The following is a 17,001-nucleotide window of genomic DNA, read 5'->3' as shown; positions in this document are numbered from 1 at the left end:
TTTTTCTTCCCGGTTTACCTAGATGTCTCCACATTTCTCCATTTTGTCCAATTTTGTTTTAAATACAGCACTCCGACATGGTCACTCCACAATGTTGTGTGCATCCATGTTTATGACCTAGGGAGCCCAATGATGCAGTTTGCCTTGTCTTTTCTCTATTTTTCTATTCATTTCGCTATTTCTCAGCATTCCATCAAAATGGTCCCTTATTTTCTAGTCGATCCGACATGTTGTCGCTCCACAATGTTGTATGTCACGTTCATGCAGCGGGGAGTTAAGCGACATACAGCTGAACGATGATGTCAATAATGATTGTTATCTTGCCCATGTGCTCACCAGGAGTTTCATCATCATCAGCACCTCATTACATTGGTCTGTTTTGTTATTCGTTCCCCGGCAGGCGCGTGGTCGTTCTCCGTGTCGGAGCTGGCGGCGCCGGGAGTGGAGGTGGGCCGTCTGACCGCCACCGACGCCGACGTGGGCGACAACGCGCTGCTGGAGTTCACCATCATGGACGCCGAGGAGGCGCAGACGTTCAACGTCAGTGCCAGGGAGCGAGAAGCCATCATCGTGCTGAACAGAGTGGGTGCTTCCAATACCAAGCTAAATACAACTGAACTGTACTTGCGTGTATTTCGCCCACAATTTGAGAGAGATCCATCCTTTCTAGTGTCACAAGGCTACTTGTAAATAAATAAACATTGTAATAATAATACAAATAAAGGCAGAAGGTCATACCACAGCAGTGTGTGACCAGGCTTGTTACTGAAGCTCCTGAAAGATTTTGCACATGTTCACTTGTGCTGTTCATCCCACAAATGTGCATTTCTTCCTTAATTGACAAAAAGCCTCGTTACAGCCGAGAAATAATCCTCCAAACCCACATTTCCCAACATAATGTTTTATGTTTAGCCGTTAAAACTGTCTGCGTCGTTCCGTCCGTGAGCGGCGCGGAATAATGTTTTAAAATTAGCAGGTAAATGTGTCTTTGTACTCAGGGAGGGTCTTAACGACACTTGCAGATAATGACCGTGCAGCCAATGTTAAATTAAGCGTGCAAATAAGGTCCCTAATGAGAATTAATCCACCTCATTAGAGCCATCAGGTGAGATAAAAGCAAGTCCAAATAAAGATAAAAGTATCTGCTAAACATTTTTTTACCACGATACTTAGGAGCAACAGTTTCCTGCAAATATTTCAGTCTTTGTCCTCCCAATATATATATATATATATATATATATATATATATATATATATATATATATATATATATATATATATATATATATATATATATATATATATATATATATATATATATATATATATATATATATATATATATATATATATATATATATATATATATATATATATATATATATATAGCTAGCTCTCTATTTACTATTACAGTCATTCAAAAACAAAAGGTCTATACAAATGTTGCCATCAGAAGTACATTGCTAGCCTCGGTAGCTTAGCTAGGCCTCATGTCACTAGCATAGCATTAGCATTTTGGCCAATAAGCTAAAAGTATTTGTATTTGCCTATATTAATAGGGTTAGTATTAGGATTGAAATTGTAACCATACCACAAACTAGGACTAAACTATCCCAACTAGCCTGCTAGCCCCGCCTCTGTTTATCAATCTAAGTTATGGTTCCTAACTGGCGTGTTGTTTTCTTCTCTACTTACCAGCTGCTGGACTACGAGACTCGCAATTCATACTCGTTCACCGTGGAGGTGGCCAACCCCCTGGTGGACCCCCGCTACCTGAAGGACGGTCCCTTCAAGGACCAGGCCATGGTGCGGGTAATGGTCCTGAACGCAGACGAGCCGCCGCGCTTCTCCCAGGCCAGGTACCATCTGGACGTGTCGGAGAACTGCCCGCCCGTCTGCTCGGTGGGCCGCGTGCACGCCGTGGATCCCGACACGGGACAAAGCGGTAACATCAGGTGTTTATCACGCCGCCGCTCACTTCCTTTGTCCCGACGCCGCTCGCTCACTCGTTTGTTGTTTTCCGCCCCAGCAGGTACTCCATCGATCCTCAGTCGGACCCGGAGGCTCTGTTCCGCATCGCGTCCGACACGGGATTCATCAGCACGGTGATGGAGCTGGACCGCGAGCGGGAGCAGTGGCACAACATCACTGTCATGGCCACGCAGAGGGGTGCGTTGCCAGAGCCCGCGGGGCTCCCCGCCGGAGACCGGGGGCCCCCGCTGCTCGTATATCAGCCAAAGCACCGTCTGCAAAGTGCGCCGTGGAACTAATGGAACTTCAGGGATGACTTGATGAACATTTATAGCTTTTCCATTTGTGTTTAGACAACCCCAATCTTGTGTCGAGGGTGGTGGTTGCCATAGAAACACTGGACCAGAATGACAATGCGCCCGAATTGGACAGACAATACACCACATCGGTTTGTGACTCCACCGCCCCGGGACAGGTCTGTTGCGTGATTTCCTCCCGACTAGTGATGGCATGTATTGAAAGGCCGTTTAAGCGTTTATGCCACATCCGTGATGTCCACCTTAAGGTCGGTGCGCCTTCGTCTGTGAGTCACACGACGTCTCCGTCCCGCAGGTTGTTCAGGTTCTACGTGCTGTCGATCGAGACCCGGGAGGGCAGGACGCGCCGGTCCACTTTAGCATTGCGCCCGAATCCAGCGCCGCCCTCAACCTCTCCATCAGGGACAGCGGCGGTAAGGCTTGAGTGGGTGGTAGAGGACGGTACAGAATGATGAAGCATTGTCGAGGAGGGTGAGGAGTCGAAGGGGCGGAGCCATGGGTGGGCCTGGGCGTTTCATGAATGAGAGTCATAAAAAAATCTCGACTTTTGACATTTTTTGTCAATTATGAAATTATTTGTGTTTTTTATTTGACTGAATATTAAGAATGACATCATTGTGGGTGTCTATGGAAGATCGGAACTTCATCTTATTCGGTTTGTCATTTTATTTGGATATACGATGTGTCGGGACAGGAGGATTGTACAAAGTGAGAGAAATATTCAGGCCCACCCTGATTTTTCCAGGCCCACCCATTAGCCACGTTCTGGCTCCGCCCCCGGTGAGGACAGTAAAGAACAAGCAGTCGACGGTGATGCAACCCAACAGAGTACGAGAGACATATTTTGCCAGACCATATGAAAACAAATGATTATCATATCGCTAACCATTACGCTCAATAGTTGGAGTGACGCATTCGTTCATGATTTCATACATAAAATGACACAACAAACCCAGAAGAAGAATACTTTTTTTTTTTTGTTCAGTCCCTCTGTGATACTAAATGGCCTGTGGCCCAGTACTGGCCTTAATTATTTTTATTTTATTCAATCGAACCTGGCAAAAGTGTCAAAGACAGTGAAAGGTGATAAAGGTTGTAAAGAGGAAATCAACCGGCCATAATTTTTTAGAAAAATATTATTTCCAGAATATGTTCTATGCAGGCCCACTAGTATACGGCATTTGTGGAATACGAGTTAAAATCCATATTTTCCATCTCAGGGGGCGGCCATTTTGCCACTTTCTGTCGACTGGAAGTGACATCACAGTTGCTTAGGGCTCAGGTAACAACCAATCGTGACTCGGCTTTAGAAAACAGGTGAGCCGTGATTGGTCGTTACCTAAGTAACTGTGATGTCATTTCCAGGTGAAAGAAGTGACAAAATGGCCGCCCCCTGAGATGGCTAAAAATGGGCGGATTTTGCTGCTTAACTCATATCCCGTAAACGCAATCAAAATGCTGTGTTTGGACTAGTGAAGGCACATATTATTGCAAAGAATTGTTTGGGGTTGACTTCCCCTTTAAAGGATTTCAAAAGACAGTAGAGTATTTTATGAATGTTAAGGGCCAGTAAAACACAGTAAAGGGTAATGGAGGATATAAGAGGACAGACATTAAAGCATGCTAAAGAACAGAAAAGGGCTTTAAATCGGGGTAAAGGACAGTCACGAGTATCGGAAGCCAATACAAACGATAGTAAATGCCGGTTAACGACAGCAAAGGATGAAAAGGGACGTCGAAGTAGTGCGGTGGGTGTACTCACGACGCCGTTTGTGTTTGTTGTCCTCAGGCGTGACGGCCAGCCTGGTGCTGCAGTCGTCCTTGGAGCCGGCGCCGGCATACTCCTCGTCCTTAGTCAGCCTCTATGTGCCGGTGGTGCTGCGAGACGGCGCCTCGGGCCTGGCCAACACGGCCACGGTCACCGTGACCGTCTGCCCGTGCCTGCGGGGCGGCATGCGGACGGAGGAGCGCAGCCCCCGGACGCGGGGCCGGCGGTGGGAGCGCCGCGCCGTCTGCCGCCCGGCGCCCTCCGCCTCGCCCTCGGTCGTCTTCACCCTGGTCATCCTCATGGCGGCGCTGGCCTGCGTCACCACTCTGCTGGGTAGGTCAGTGGTTCTCGAAATGAATGGGGTATGCCAACCCTAACTTGGGGGTCCGCAAAATCATTTGCATTTTAACGTTGCTCATTATGGTGACACGTGGGGAGCAAAATAATTTTTTCAGGTGTTACTAAAAAATCGAGATCGACAGAACTAAAGAATACAATTTCTGTATAAATTGCATGCGAATGCTGTGGAATTAATTGAATTGTAGAAATGAAAATTATTTGGAACGTCTTGAGATTATTCTGTTTTAATTCCTCTTAGTACAACAAAGTGTGCCTCCATTGCTGAGCTATTTTTTACAACAGACCTGTGGGCTACTCACGATGTCCTTGGGGCCAACTAGTACCCACTGGCACGTTTTTTTTTGTTTTGTTTTTTGGGAAAATGCACATTAATCAACAGAGCAAAACTGCATCCGTGCAGTGTCTCTTTCGTCTTGCGTCCTTCCTCCTCCTCCGTGCGTAACTGCTCACCCCTCCCCTTTCTGGCCCCAATTAATTTCAAAGAGGCTTCTGGTCTACTCAACTCGGCAAGCATCCAAATAATACTGTGCCCTGCTTAGAAGTCCCCTCAGTGACAGATACTGAAATCTATCAGAGTCAGGTCCTACCCCACCCATGCCAGTGACAAATATATGACTTAATTTAAGCAAAAATATCCACCATAGAACAAAAAATTTGGTTCTTTGAGATATACCTCATTTATTTGCACGTTTCTTGTTTTTTAAGACGTTTTATTCATGTTTAAGTGGTCCCTGGACCCAAAAAGTTTGAGAACTCCCAGTGTAAGTTAGCTGGTCCCTGTCCCTCATCCGATTATGTTTTGCAACTGGGCGTTTGTGCCAGCTGACGTGGTCGCCTGTCCTATTTTTGCCCCCCTCCCCCCCCAGTGGTGTGCGCAGTGTCCCTGTCAGTAAGGCGTCAGAAACGGGACGCCCACTCATCCTTGGAGGACGACGACATCCGGGAGAACATCATCTCCTATGACGACGAGGGGGGAGGCGAGGCAGACACGGCCGCCTTCGACATGGCGGCGCTGCAGAGCATGCACAGGATCCAAAATGTGCACGGAAACATGTGAGTCTGACGTGAAGTGAAAATCCCCTTCGCTACAGGGACAAAGTATTTTGCACTTGGTTCCTTCCTGCCTCTGCAGATGGTACACACAGCAGAGCGCGCCGCCCCCGCGGGCCAGGACGTACAGCGTGACCCGTAACCCCCACCCGGGCCCGGAGCCCGAGCGGCGGCCCGGCTCGGCGCCCCTCTACGGCCGGCTGTGCTACGGCGTCCACACGCTGCCTTCCCTCCGGGACTACTACTACCAGGCCGGGCCGCTGCAGGCGGCCATGCAGCATCCTCTGGCGGGCCGGCGGCACGCTGCTGCCGCCGCTATCGTCCGGGGCCAGCCGGTGCAGCAGCGCCCTCCCGAGGCCGGACGAGCAAGTGTGCTAGCGGCGCACACGCTGAGCAGGCTGACGGGCAGGATAGAAGATGGGGCAAAGATACACGTTGACACGCAGAAGCAGGACCACGTTAAGGTAAAAACTGCTAGGAATAGGCGTGTACCGATACCGGGTATCGGTATTGGGCCGATACTGGTCTTATTTTGTGGTATTGTGTAATTCGAGGCAAAAACAACCTGACATTGAGTAAGTCCTCCTCGGCCGTAGTTGGTGCTGTACTGTGGAAATTTGACGCCGAAAGAAAAGTCTTTGTTCGCATCTTTTTGTCATTGTGTTCAATGAGATTTTATATATCAAAAGTACAAGAGGTATCGCTGCTTTGTATTGGTGAGCACTCAATGAGTGACTACTCATACTGGCATCAATCGGAAAATAGTGGTATGGAGCATTCCTAATGCATTTAATGCAATTAATCGAAATTCAATTACAATTGCGACTATTACACTCCACGATTACAAAATTGGCATCATCGTAAAAAAACGATTATTAATTAATTCATTCATTCATTCATTCATTATCCATACCGCTTATCCTCACAAGGGTCGCGGGCGTGCTGGAGCCTATCCCAGCTGTCTTTGGGCAGTAGGCGGGGGACACCCTGAATTGGTTGCCAGCCAATCGCAGGGACGATTATTAATATGCATTTATATCCAACGCAATGTTTGTTTACACAAGGAAATCATACTTTGAATTTGTACATTTGCACGTTTTTTTTTTTTGTTTAATAACTAATTTAATAAATTTTGTTTGGTCCAAAAGGAGCTTACATTTGTTTCAAAAAAAATTATTTGTCTTTATATTTTTATAAAATCTGAACCGAAAAAAAATCAATGATCGTTTGAATAATCGTGATTTAAATTATTATCCAAATAATTGTGATTAATATTTTTTCCATAATCGAGCAGCCCTACCTACCTTGCAACTCACCTTTCAATCTTCCTACAGTACTTTTCTTCCTCATCTTCTTTCCTGCCTACCCACCTATGAATTCACAAATCAAACTGATTTCTTTGCATTCTTGTATTGACTGCCTTGTGTTTTCTGCAGATAACCCCAGCAGAAGTCCAGTCGGCACCGATCAGCGGCCCGGCCAGTCTGAGCTGCTCCGACCCGACCGGTTCTTCCTGCCAGAGTCCCAGCAGCTCGTCGGCCAACCAGACTCTGATCAGCACCGGCGCCACCAGCTGTACCGTGGAGGACACTGACACCGACTGGTCGCTACCGTCCATTTCCGAGCGGAGTTACCCCAACGCCAAGCTTCCCGTTTTCCCCATGACGGACACGTACAGCATCGTGGGCTCGCTGAGCGGAACCGCGGCGGCGACGACGACTCTACCCGGGACAATACCCGACAACCATCAACCCTTACGGATGGAGGACCTGCTCAACTTCCGTCTGAACCGGGTGACCTCCGACCCGTCGCAGCCGCCCTACGACTCGCTGCAGACTTACGAATTCGAGGGCCGCGACTCTCGGGCCGAGTCGCTGAGCTCGCTGGGGAGCGAGGACGGGAAGGACGAGGAGCAGGGCCAGAACGGAAAAGACCGGGACCCGACGGCGGGGGGCATGGAGGAGCTCAACGCCAAGTTCCAGCGGCTGGTGGCGCTCATCAGGGAGCGGAAGAGCAGCAAGGAGCAGGAGGCGGGCGAGGGTCCCGCCCAGACCAACCAGGTCCAACCTGCTCCTTCCCAGACCAGCCCGGTCCAAGAGAAGCCAGTGCTGAGGTGGGACTTTTAAGGGAACGGATTTGAATTCCCGGGCGAGTCCCAGAGGAAGGAGGCCCCGGGGACGACCCAGGACACGCCGGAGAGACTACAGGCCTGATTTACTAAGACCCCAAATAGCCGACACTAAATTCCGTGTTCGCTACGGGAAAGTACTGCAAAATGAAGCGTCAAGTGATGGAATTGGAAGTGTTCGTAGAAGAGGCAAACAAACATTACTGGGGAAATCTATCTGCAATTGCATCAAAGCCGTGTTCTGTTTGATTCAACTTGACCTGAGTACCCGGTAATAGGATACATCGTCTCATCTGTCTTTTAAAACTTCAAAGAGGCCAGCACCGATTGTCAAGAGTGCTCAGAAGTGACACAGACGCAAGGAAAGTCTTGTCACAGGTGATATGGCATGGCTTCTTCTCGTGACCGGCTCAATGTCAGCCATTTGATGGTAATATCATTTCGGGGCTTCAGAATGATCCATTATGAATAGACGATGCGTCGCGATGATTTTTGTTTCTGGCATTTCAAATCTGTTTCCAAAGTTCTCCCAGTCTTTGCCACAATAACCGCCGCCGTGATTCCACGAAGCGTTGCCGTTTTGCTGCCGCCTTTCAGTCGCCTTTCAAGATGAAATCCGTCGCAAAGTAAATCAGGCCCCAAGTCTCTCGGCTCCGCCTCCGGAGGAGCTGGACAACATGGCCGGGGGGGATGGGCTTCCCCGTTCAGACTGCCGCCGATTCGGGTTTCTGGATTTTTCCGGGATTTCCTGGAAGCGGCGCGCGGCGTATCACAATCACCTCCCACCACCACTGCCATTTCACAGCCGCCGTGATAGCAAACGCACAAAATCTTTCACTTTACACAGTGGCTATTTAATAATGCACTTGGGCTTTCAACACCAAACCGATGAAAAATTCACATTTATTGAAATATTCATTTCCACCACAAGGCTGATATCTGCATTGTTGGAAAATGGGCCCTCATCCAATATTGAGAAGGAGACGATCTTGAATACGAACTGGACTGATCGGATTGGTTGTCGCTGTGGAGGCCTGTTGTGCTCTTTTGTCAAAGTTGAGTAAAACAACAACATTGTGTCGAGAAATCACAACTCTGGTGTGGCTGATTTTGCCTCATGTCGTCAGTCGCTCGCACGAGAGATGAGTTTGCTGATCGTTTGCACTGTAAGACCTTCCCATGAGAAGGAATCGAAATCGATCTTCCTACCAACCTACCAACCTAAGATCCTTCTTCCTTGCATGCAGAGCTATCGCCCCAAGTTTTTACCGTCCACAGTACATTCCTTCCCCTGTTCCTTCATATCTACCCACCTACCTTGGTGCCTTTATTCCTACCTAGCTGCCTACCTTCCTTACCTACCTAGCGCCTTCATTCATAACCCTAATTTCTTTCCTTCCTTCCTATCTTTCTTTATACCTAGTAACATTCCATTTTATCTTTGTTCCTTCCTACCCTCCTTCTTACCAATCTACCTACTGACTTACCTAAATGCCTATTCACTCTAAAATCAGTTGGGTTAAGTATAACACAATTTTGGGTCAAAAATGGACCGATCCACTACTTGGGTCAATTTGACCCAACTTTCTGGGTTGTTTTGCTGAAAACAACCCCAAAAATGGGCAGTTTTGTGCACAACAAACCCCAAATTGTGGCTGTTTTGGACAAGACAACGCAAGAAGGTGGGTCAAATTGACCCAATTTATGGATCGGTCAATTTTTGACCCAAAATTGTGTTATTTTTAACCCAACTGATTTTAGAGTGTGCCTAGCAGTTTTCCTGCTTATTTACTTTCCACGATACTTTTTTCCAATCTACAATGTATTTTCCTTCCTTCCTATAGGTGTCAAACACATTTTTGTCGCGGGCCAATAGATTCCCTCGGAGGGCAAAAAGTTTCAAACCATATAAATGTTCAACCACCTCCTCATTTTACTTCACATACAATACAAAACAAATTACTACTAACTACTAACTACTTTTGAAATCAGAAGTGTTTGCGATACCTGTTATTATTTGTTTCATCTGACAATGTTAAATTTTGGTACAGATTTCATCAAGCATTATGGAAGTTGTCATGCTTGATTTGCTTTCTCGGGCCACATAAAATGATGCGGCGGGCCAGATCTGGCCCCCGGGCCTTGAGTTCGACACCTGTGCTATAGTGGCTTTTAAAACCAAAGTCTACACACCCCTGTTCGAATTCCAGAGATAAATCATTTCAAAATGTCCCCGGTTGATGTGACCTGTAAGCAATGCAACTCAATTGATTCGTTTTTGTAATAGATCCACAGTACCAACCTCTTGTTCAGGCACTCACTGTTATGGGACACGTTTTGCCCTCCCTAAAAAAGAAAGAAGAAAAAAAAAAGTGCACAGGCTGTGTTAATGCCCGGACACTGGATGAAACGAGCTCACATTCTTAGACCGACCGTCTGTGTTCCTTTAATGAGTTCCCCCAACAGCAAAAAACCCTTGAAGACGTGTGACTCATTTCTGCAGCTGTTTGGAGAAAAATCCGTTCACTTTGCCTCCAGATTTAAGGCCAACTGTTAGGATAAAAGCTTACGTTCTAAGAGTGCGCTTGAAATGTAATTATTCTTCGCCTCCGCAAAGGGACTTTGGCGTCTCTTAATCAAGTACCACTCGCACCAATGTGACACGCTCACGGCAAATTTGAGATACGGGTTCTTGGGAGTCATGAGACGATGAATGAGGCGGAGAGATGGCAGGTTATATTCCATGTTGCGGATTTTTTAGGGCAAAGGATGTGAATTGATTGTTTTATTTAAAAAGATGTTTGTGAACCAAAGTGTTTGTAAACTGGAGGTTCCAGGTATATACTGTAGCGAGGTTGGCAGAGCTGGTGCAACCTGCAGCTCATTTCTGCCCCTCACTGGCAACTAGAGGAACTGCATCTGCGCGATTCAACATCAAAAAGACGTATTTGGTCATGCACTCAGAGAAGCTTTTAATTGGCTTTCTTTGCTCCAAATGGTCATAAATTAGAGGAAGGGGTGTCAAGCGATTCATCGTCAAGTGTTACCTTTAAATGCACACTATTTGGAGTGTCAACAGTGTGCCACGTTTTCAGCAATAAGATTATAATCCCGCATTCTGTTGATGTGTGAGCTATTTTAATCCCAGTTGAGGTGGGGGCGCCTCCTCCGCTGTCACTTCCCAGTCTGGCCCGTCACCGAGATGAAAAATGAAGACTTTGGGGGTTCGTTACCCGCCTCATTTCATTTTGACACAACACTGAAGGCTTTTGAATCATTTAGGACGTCTCCAAATTTGTGTCATCACTCATGAAAATGCAGCTTCATAAACACGCCACACAATTTAGCTGTACTGTTTCAAACACACAATATTCATCATTTTATACGTGAATTCATATTTGGATTTATTTTTGTACACGTATCCACAAATGCATCTCAAAGGATAGAGATTAAAGGCGACTTTCACCATGATGAAAAAAAAAATGAACAGTTTGACAAAAGTGAACACATAAACTTTACAGTTTATTCTATATTTTTTTCCTGGAAATTGCTAGCTGTTTGCAATTTTGAAATTACATTTGTGTGACTCGCTCGTCGGAGAAGGCGACGTTGGAGACGCCGCTCGGCTCCTGTCGCACGCTGCCGTTCTTTTGCGGTTTGGGCGGTCGCATCTCGACATCGCCGTCCTCGTCCTCGGTGACGTCCTCCACGGTCTCGTTCTTCTTTCTGAGAATCAAAATGAGGGGGGAAATTGATGTCAAAGAATCGACTTGAAATTACAAAAATATATTTTATTCATTTTAGTATACATGTAGGGGCTTCATGTGATGTCTTTTTTTCTTGTGTCCCAGTTCAGGTCTTGTCCGCTTGTCAGGTTTTTGTCCCCGCCTATTCTCGTCAGCATTGTTTCCATCACCTGCCTCCAGCCATACATGTCATGTCCAGGTGCGCCTCGTTGTCTCACTTTTTTTGCATTTACTTTCCTGCTTTCATTCTGTCTGCATGTGTCGGTTCCTTGTTGTCGCAAGTCCCCGTTTACTACAGTGGGCTCAATAAAAAACAAAAATATTTCCGCAATGTTCGACATTTACAGTACCTCAGCAGTATATAGGGGTTGTTCAACAGCGATTAAAATGTTTTGACTAAGTAATCACAAAATCTTCCATAATTGATCGCGATTAATCGTATTTTTCAACTACAATTTTTCGCAAAACTTGGAACTGATATTTACTGATATCAACTGATTTATTTTTTTTTAAAGTATATTTCGATTCAAAGACTGTTCTAATATCTTTCTTTGACCCTTGAATACGATTCTGCCTGTAAAATACAACAATTGAACGATACACCAAAAATGTACAACTACTATGGTGTTTGAATTTGGCTTTGCAAAGTGTGCAAATTCTTTTGGATTTCTCCAATGAGTCGTCGAGCAACTTTTTAAAGTAAGACTATACGTAAAAGTCGGTCTGTGCGACAGTGACTCTCCTCTAAGTTTGGCTGCAAAGTGAGCAGAGGTCAGCTGCTACAGGAAGTCAATGAAACCGATTTTTTTTTCGTGTTATAAAATGGAATCTCCATAGTTAATGCTTGAACTTTGACAGCCCTAAATTGACTCCACATTTTATTCGCATGAAACTATGGAGGGAGAGAGGAACGTAGACGTGTAGTTCATTCCATATTGAAGCATTTGCATTGCTGTGCGCCGTCCCTCATGTGGCATAGACGTGATCCACCTGCGTTAAACAAAGCATGCCGTGACCCACCGCCTCTTCTGCAAGGCCGAGGAGACCACAAGGATGACGAATCCTGCCAAAACGGCGCCCATGACCACCCCGAAGGCGATGAGCCACGGTGGCGTGCTGGGCAGCTGGGATGGCGACAGAGTGGGCGCGATGCCCACGAACTCCAGAGTCCGGTCTGTCAGCAGGAAGGCGCTGTTGATGCGGTTCCGAGACTTTCTGACAGGTACAAATGCAAAATGAAAAAAATGACAATTGACATTATTTACACAGCAATTATGAGCAGATTCTGGACTGGATCTCGGGTGAAATACGTGTTAAAACCAGCGTGCTTCTATTTTGCTAACTAAAACTTTTTTCACTGTTTGTGCTAAATATATCTGCATTTCAAATATTGCAGGATATATGTACATGCCTTTAAAATAGCTAAAATCATAATTCGAAATATATATATATTATGTAATATCGATAGCTTGACTTTGTAGCTCTAAATTTACTTGAATGGCAAATACATTTTTCAAATTGAAATCAAATTCTATTCCATTAATCCATTCCAGCTCCGCAAAAGATTTTTTTCATGGTGCAACAATGGGTAGACCAATCGAGTAGCAACAATTTTGATAATCGATTAATCATTTGGAGATCCCGTTTAGCTTTTTTTGTTTATCGTTCATTTTTTTAATACAAACAATTATATCATGAATGTACTCAAAATCAGTTGTTTTTTTTTTTTTTAAAAAAGGATTGAAAATCCACACGTGTCAGATGCTCCTAAAAATCTGTTCGAATCTGACAAAACGGCCACAAATGGGCAACGAGAGGACGTCACCTGACTGCCAGCTCCACCTCGCCGCCGTCCACCAAGCGGGTGGCGTCGTTTGGCCACGTGACCACGAACCAGAAGGACACTCGCGGCGTCTCGTCACAAACAACGATGTTGGCCACTCTGCGGAGATGTTCCATAAACAAATAAAACGCAACTCATTGGCTTTTATGGAGCTATCGTCCACATGCTGTTGTTTTTGTGCAACTTGGATGTCCTATCAACCCTTACAAACTGTTCAAATGTGACCCATTCAGATATTTGGCTGCAATAAAAGCCCTAATTGATATTGTTTCACGGAAATTTGGTGACAAAACGCATAAAAATGAAAATGTGGCAATGGTGGCAATCTTGAAAGTGTTAAACTGCAGCGAAAACAGCCGCCTTTTAAGTCATCTTGCTCCACTGAAATAAACGGAAATGCTCTTAGTTCCTTCCTGCCCGCCCAAACTTAACAACAAAAATGTTTGTAATGTTTTTATTTTTTTTTTTTATTATTATTATTTTTTTTTAGAAAAATGTCACTCTAGAATGTTACACTTCATAAAAGTAATGACAATTAAAAGAAAGCACAGTCGCAGGTTTTGCTTCATTTCAACGGACATTGTGTTGCCCCTCCTGGTGTGTGCGTCTTGGCCACCCGGGGGCAGTGTAATACAGATATATGCATATATCCCGAGATTTCTCATTCCTCATCAAGCCACACTAATATTAGTATTGAAGTTTATTCCACCACCACATAGATGCTATTCAATAGCCCCTTTAAGGCATTTCCCATGATGTGTTAGCATTAAGATAGATTAGCGTTAGCTTGACAGTAAACTTCAACTGGGAGTGGCATTAAACAGCTTGAAGTCTCTTTTTGGAATAATTCTTTACTATCTCTTCAACTGCTGCTTATTGTGAACTAAATTGAGTTTAATTCACTGCCACCCTACAGTGCAGGTCACTCATCAGGTCCCTCGTATCTCGACGCATCACTGTACGTAAAGGTTAAAAACAAGAAAATCTTTGTTCCCTTACTGGAAGTCCTGACCGTCAATATGATTCCTCATGGCGAAAGCCAGGGTGGCTCGAAAGAGGAACAGTTCGTTTGGGTTCCAGACATACTGCAATAAATGACAACGACAACAGCACAATGAAAGGCTTTTCGAGCGGTCGCCAGATGGGCCTGGTCGCCATGGCAACAAGGGCCGTTAGCTTGCACTAGCACACCTAATGACGATGGAACCAGATAGCACTCACCGCTTTGTCTCCCAGAGCTGATCGGATGCTCAGCCGAACTTTGTAGCCATCCGAAGCGCCTGTCGCGATAAAAGAGGAAATTATCGGCAATTATCTTGGAAGTCGTTAGCCGAGTTAATAGCTTACGGCGCTGCAAACAGGCCACACGTTTGGCGCTTTGATCAGTTTGGAAGCCGTTAAATAAGAGCGCTACTTTAAATGACGATTAACAAAAAAATAACAACGACAACGCTTATGCAGTCGCCCAGGGAGCTAACGTGAGGAAAAACATCGGACCTTGTCAATAAAGTTCGATATCTTGTACGTAATACGTGTTAGGGCTGAGGTCATCAATCGAACACGTCATACATTCTGTCTTTTAATCGATTAGGAATCCGTTCAACGACAGCGGTACTTTTAATGACAATAAGAACAAAAATGAAGACAACTAGGCTATGCCATTTTCTTGTTGGAAAATTCCCATAATTCGTAAGCGGTAACATTTCAGCTGAGATAATAGCACCTACATCTGAAACGAACAAATGTTTTTTTCCTGTGATTGAGTCTCAATCTAACTGCCGATTTCTTTTTTTTTTTTAGACAGAAGACGATGAGGCGATGCCATGGCTTCATTATTGCAAAAAGTCCGATAATTCGTAAGCGCTTAACAATCAGGCCGTGATAAGTAGCTTTTAACGTTGTTGTTGTTGTTGTTGTTGTTTTGTTTTTTTTCAAACGGAAGACGACAAGGCAATGCCATGGCATCATCGCTTCGGATTTCGCGTAGTAGAAGTCCGATAAGAAGCGGTAAGTGTTTGGGCTGAGATAAGTAATAGCACACGCAAAAACGAGTTCTTTGTCAATATGAGGCAATCATACATTTATTTGGATTCACGGTCATAACGACTACAACCACGATGTGGCCCGCGACAAAAAGGAGTATAACGCCTCCTCTTCATACAAAGGCACTGCTACTCTTGTAAACTATGATCTAGTCGATAAGGATCCTTTAGTTTCCTACCTGGCGTGCAGAGCCGCTGAGCCGACGACAGGGCCAAAGAAAGCAGAAAAATGACCTTTCCCGACATTTTCCCAAGTGAATGTGTGGTCACCCGCAGTCAAGTTTAATGGTTAAGCCAGGACACACCTGAATTAACCTGCCTGGCCACGGGACACTCTTCCCGTCTGGGGAAACTGTAAAATGGCGAAAAAAAAAATGTTTGTTCAGGCTTTCGTGTGGGAGAGGTGACCTCCCCGGCGAAAATACACCAGCGTTTGAGTCTGTTTACTCAGCGCGGAACAATGTGCGAACCACTCAGTACCAGCAGCGTACTAAATGTTCTGACCTGACGCGTGTAGTCGGACAAAATAAGAATGTGCTTTTGAGTTGCAAGACGGCATATGCGCCGCTGTCACATCCTCGTAAACAATCCTTGAGCAAAGGTGAACGACTTTGACGGCGATATTGCCGCACAAATCACCAACGGGTGCCAAGTGGGATGCACACTCTCGGTTAATCATCCATTCTGTCGCCGGTTAATTGTTGAACGAGCATCAAGTGAAGGATGCCTGAAAACGGTTTTCAGTCCAAACCGGCCCATAGCGCCGGTGAGACTGGCGCCATCCGATTGTTCAGTTTTCGGGGGAATGCCGTGCTGTCGAGAATCGAGGCAAATTTGAGCAACCTCAGAAACTGTAACGTGGTCAAAGTCGATTCAAAGTCGATTAATTGATGATGTTATTGATGTTTTTTCCACACAGTAAAGCAGTCTCAAATTCTTTTGTGAGTGCCGTTGAAAATTGTCGGGATGACATTAAAACAATATGATTGGACGGGATGAAGCGATGCCATGACATCGGCGCTGTTGATTTCGATTCACTGAGTCAGAAAAGTCCGATATTTAGAAAGCGACGCGTATTTGGCCCGAGATACAGTAAGTACTAACTAACGCATCTCACACCACCCACACATGTTGTCATTTGATCGATTTCATAATCTGACGCTGTTAATTATCCAGCACAAATTTAAGTGCTAAAATGTGTATCCAAAATCACATAAACAACAACTTCCTCCTCAGTACACATTGAACTTTCTATTCCCTCATTACTTGTTTTTATATCAGTGAGGTTGTGCAAGCAGACTACAATAAAATCATATTTACAAGTCAAGATGAAACCCAGTTAAACTTTGTGATCCCTCATGACCAGAAACAATAAACATATAAATGAATAGTGCTGGCCTGTGCTTTTCCATCCATTTTTACTGAACTAAGTGACATCATAAGTGAATTATTGTTTAAAAATAAAATGGGGTGGGGGGTGAGGTGCAGTTGTTTTCCTGGACACATGATGGCAGTGCTCCTCAAGAGCAGAATCAAGACAAACATATAAGCCTACACGTACTGTATACCGTACACGGTGAGTATTTGAAACGTTACTTTGAATAGAGCCAAATGCCACCCTTACTACTTTTATTCAGTTTCAAAATGTATTGTTTTATTTTGAAGTACCTTAAGTTTTCAAGGGAATATACTATAGAAAATTGAGGTTTTGTTTTTTAGTGTGTGTGCATAGTGTCCTGAACCTTCAACAGTTCAAGTTCCATTTTTCAAGAAAAA

The 17,001-nt window shown here is 45.0% G+C and overlaps 2 protein-coding genes and 1 long non-coding RNA gene across 7 annotated transcripts in view; 2 read left to right on the top strand and 1 right to left on the bottom strand.

Annotated features, from left to right (window-relative positions):
• The window catches only part of cdh24a (cadherin 24, type 2a), a 42,764-nt gene extending 34,077 nt beyond the window's left edge, over positions 1-8,687 (top strand). Inside the window, exons 6-14 of one of the 3 annotated variants that reach the window (XM_086047631.1) lie at positions 401-582; positions 1,699-1,955; positions 2,030-2,253; positions 2,325-2,446; positions 2,584-2,701; positions 4,078-4,389; positions 5,283-5,469; positions 5,549-5,930; positions 6,903-8,687. In XM_086047631.1, the coding sequence (XP_085903757.1) occupies positions 401-582; positions 1,699-1,955; positions 2,030-2,253; positions 2,325-2,446; positions 2,584-2,701; positions 4,078-4,389; positions 5,283-5,469; positions 5,549-5,930; positions 6,903-7,592 (2,474 nt within the window). In that variant the 3' untranslated portion in view covers positions 7,593-8,687. The remainder of the gene's footprint in view (positions 1-400; positions 583-1,698; positions 1,956-2,029; positions 2,254-2,324; positions 2,447-2,583; positions 2,702-4,077; positions 4,390-5,282; positions 5,470-5,548; positions 5,931-6,902) is intronic. The other 2 variants (XM_086047633.1, XM_086047632.1) reach the window with 2 other exon arrangements.
• A 2,296-nt stretch (positions 8,688-10,983) lies between these two features.
• cltrn (collectrin, amino acid transport regulator) lies at positions 10,984-15,964 on the bottom strand. The gene is made up of 6 exons (XM_086047794.1): positions 15,405-15,964; positions 14,405-14,463; positions 14,183-14,268; positions 13,166-13,282; positions 12,361-12,555; positions 10,984-11,320 (listed from the first exon to the last, which is right to left on the bottom strand). Exons 1-6 carry the CDS (start codon positions 15,469-15,471, stop codon positions 11,167-11,169), a joined length of 678 nt encoding a protein of 225 aa, XP_085903920.1. The 5' UTR covers positions 15,472-15,964; the 3' UTR covers positions 10,984-11,166.
• On the top strand, positions 11,076-13,728 carry LOC147139154 (uncharacterized). Of its 3 annotated transcripts, none has more exons than XR_015089039.1 (3): positions 11,076-11,539; positions 12,320-12,562; positions 13,079-13,728. It is a non-coding gene; the product is annotated as an uncharacterized LOC147139154 (long non-coding RNA). The 3 variants fall into 3 exon arrangements; XR_015089038.1 differs by having other exon boundaries at positions 11,083-11,539; positions 12,376-12,562; XR_015089037.1 differs by lacking the exon at positions 11,076-11,539 and having other exon boundaries at positions 11,562-12,562.
• Positions 15,965-17,001: the final 1,037 nt, after the last annotated feature.

Source organism: Filicampus tigris, chromosome 12 (assembly GCF_054856515.1).
Source record: "Filicampus tigris isolate MCC_2025a chromosome 12, RoL_Ftig_1.0, whole genome shotgun sequence".
NCBI classification, from domain to species: domain Eukaryota; kingdom Metazoa; phylum Chordata; class Actinopteri; order Syngnathiformes; family Syngnathidae; genus Filicampus; species Filicampus tigris.
The sequence above is the reverse complement of the archived record's forward strand: the minus strand, read 5'-3'. Positions and strand labels throughout refer to the sequence as shown.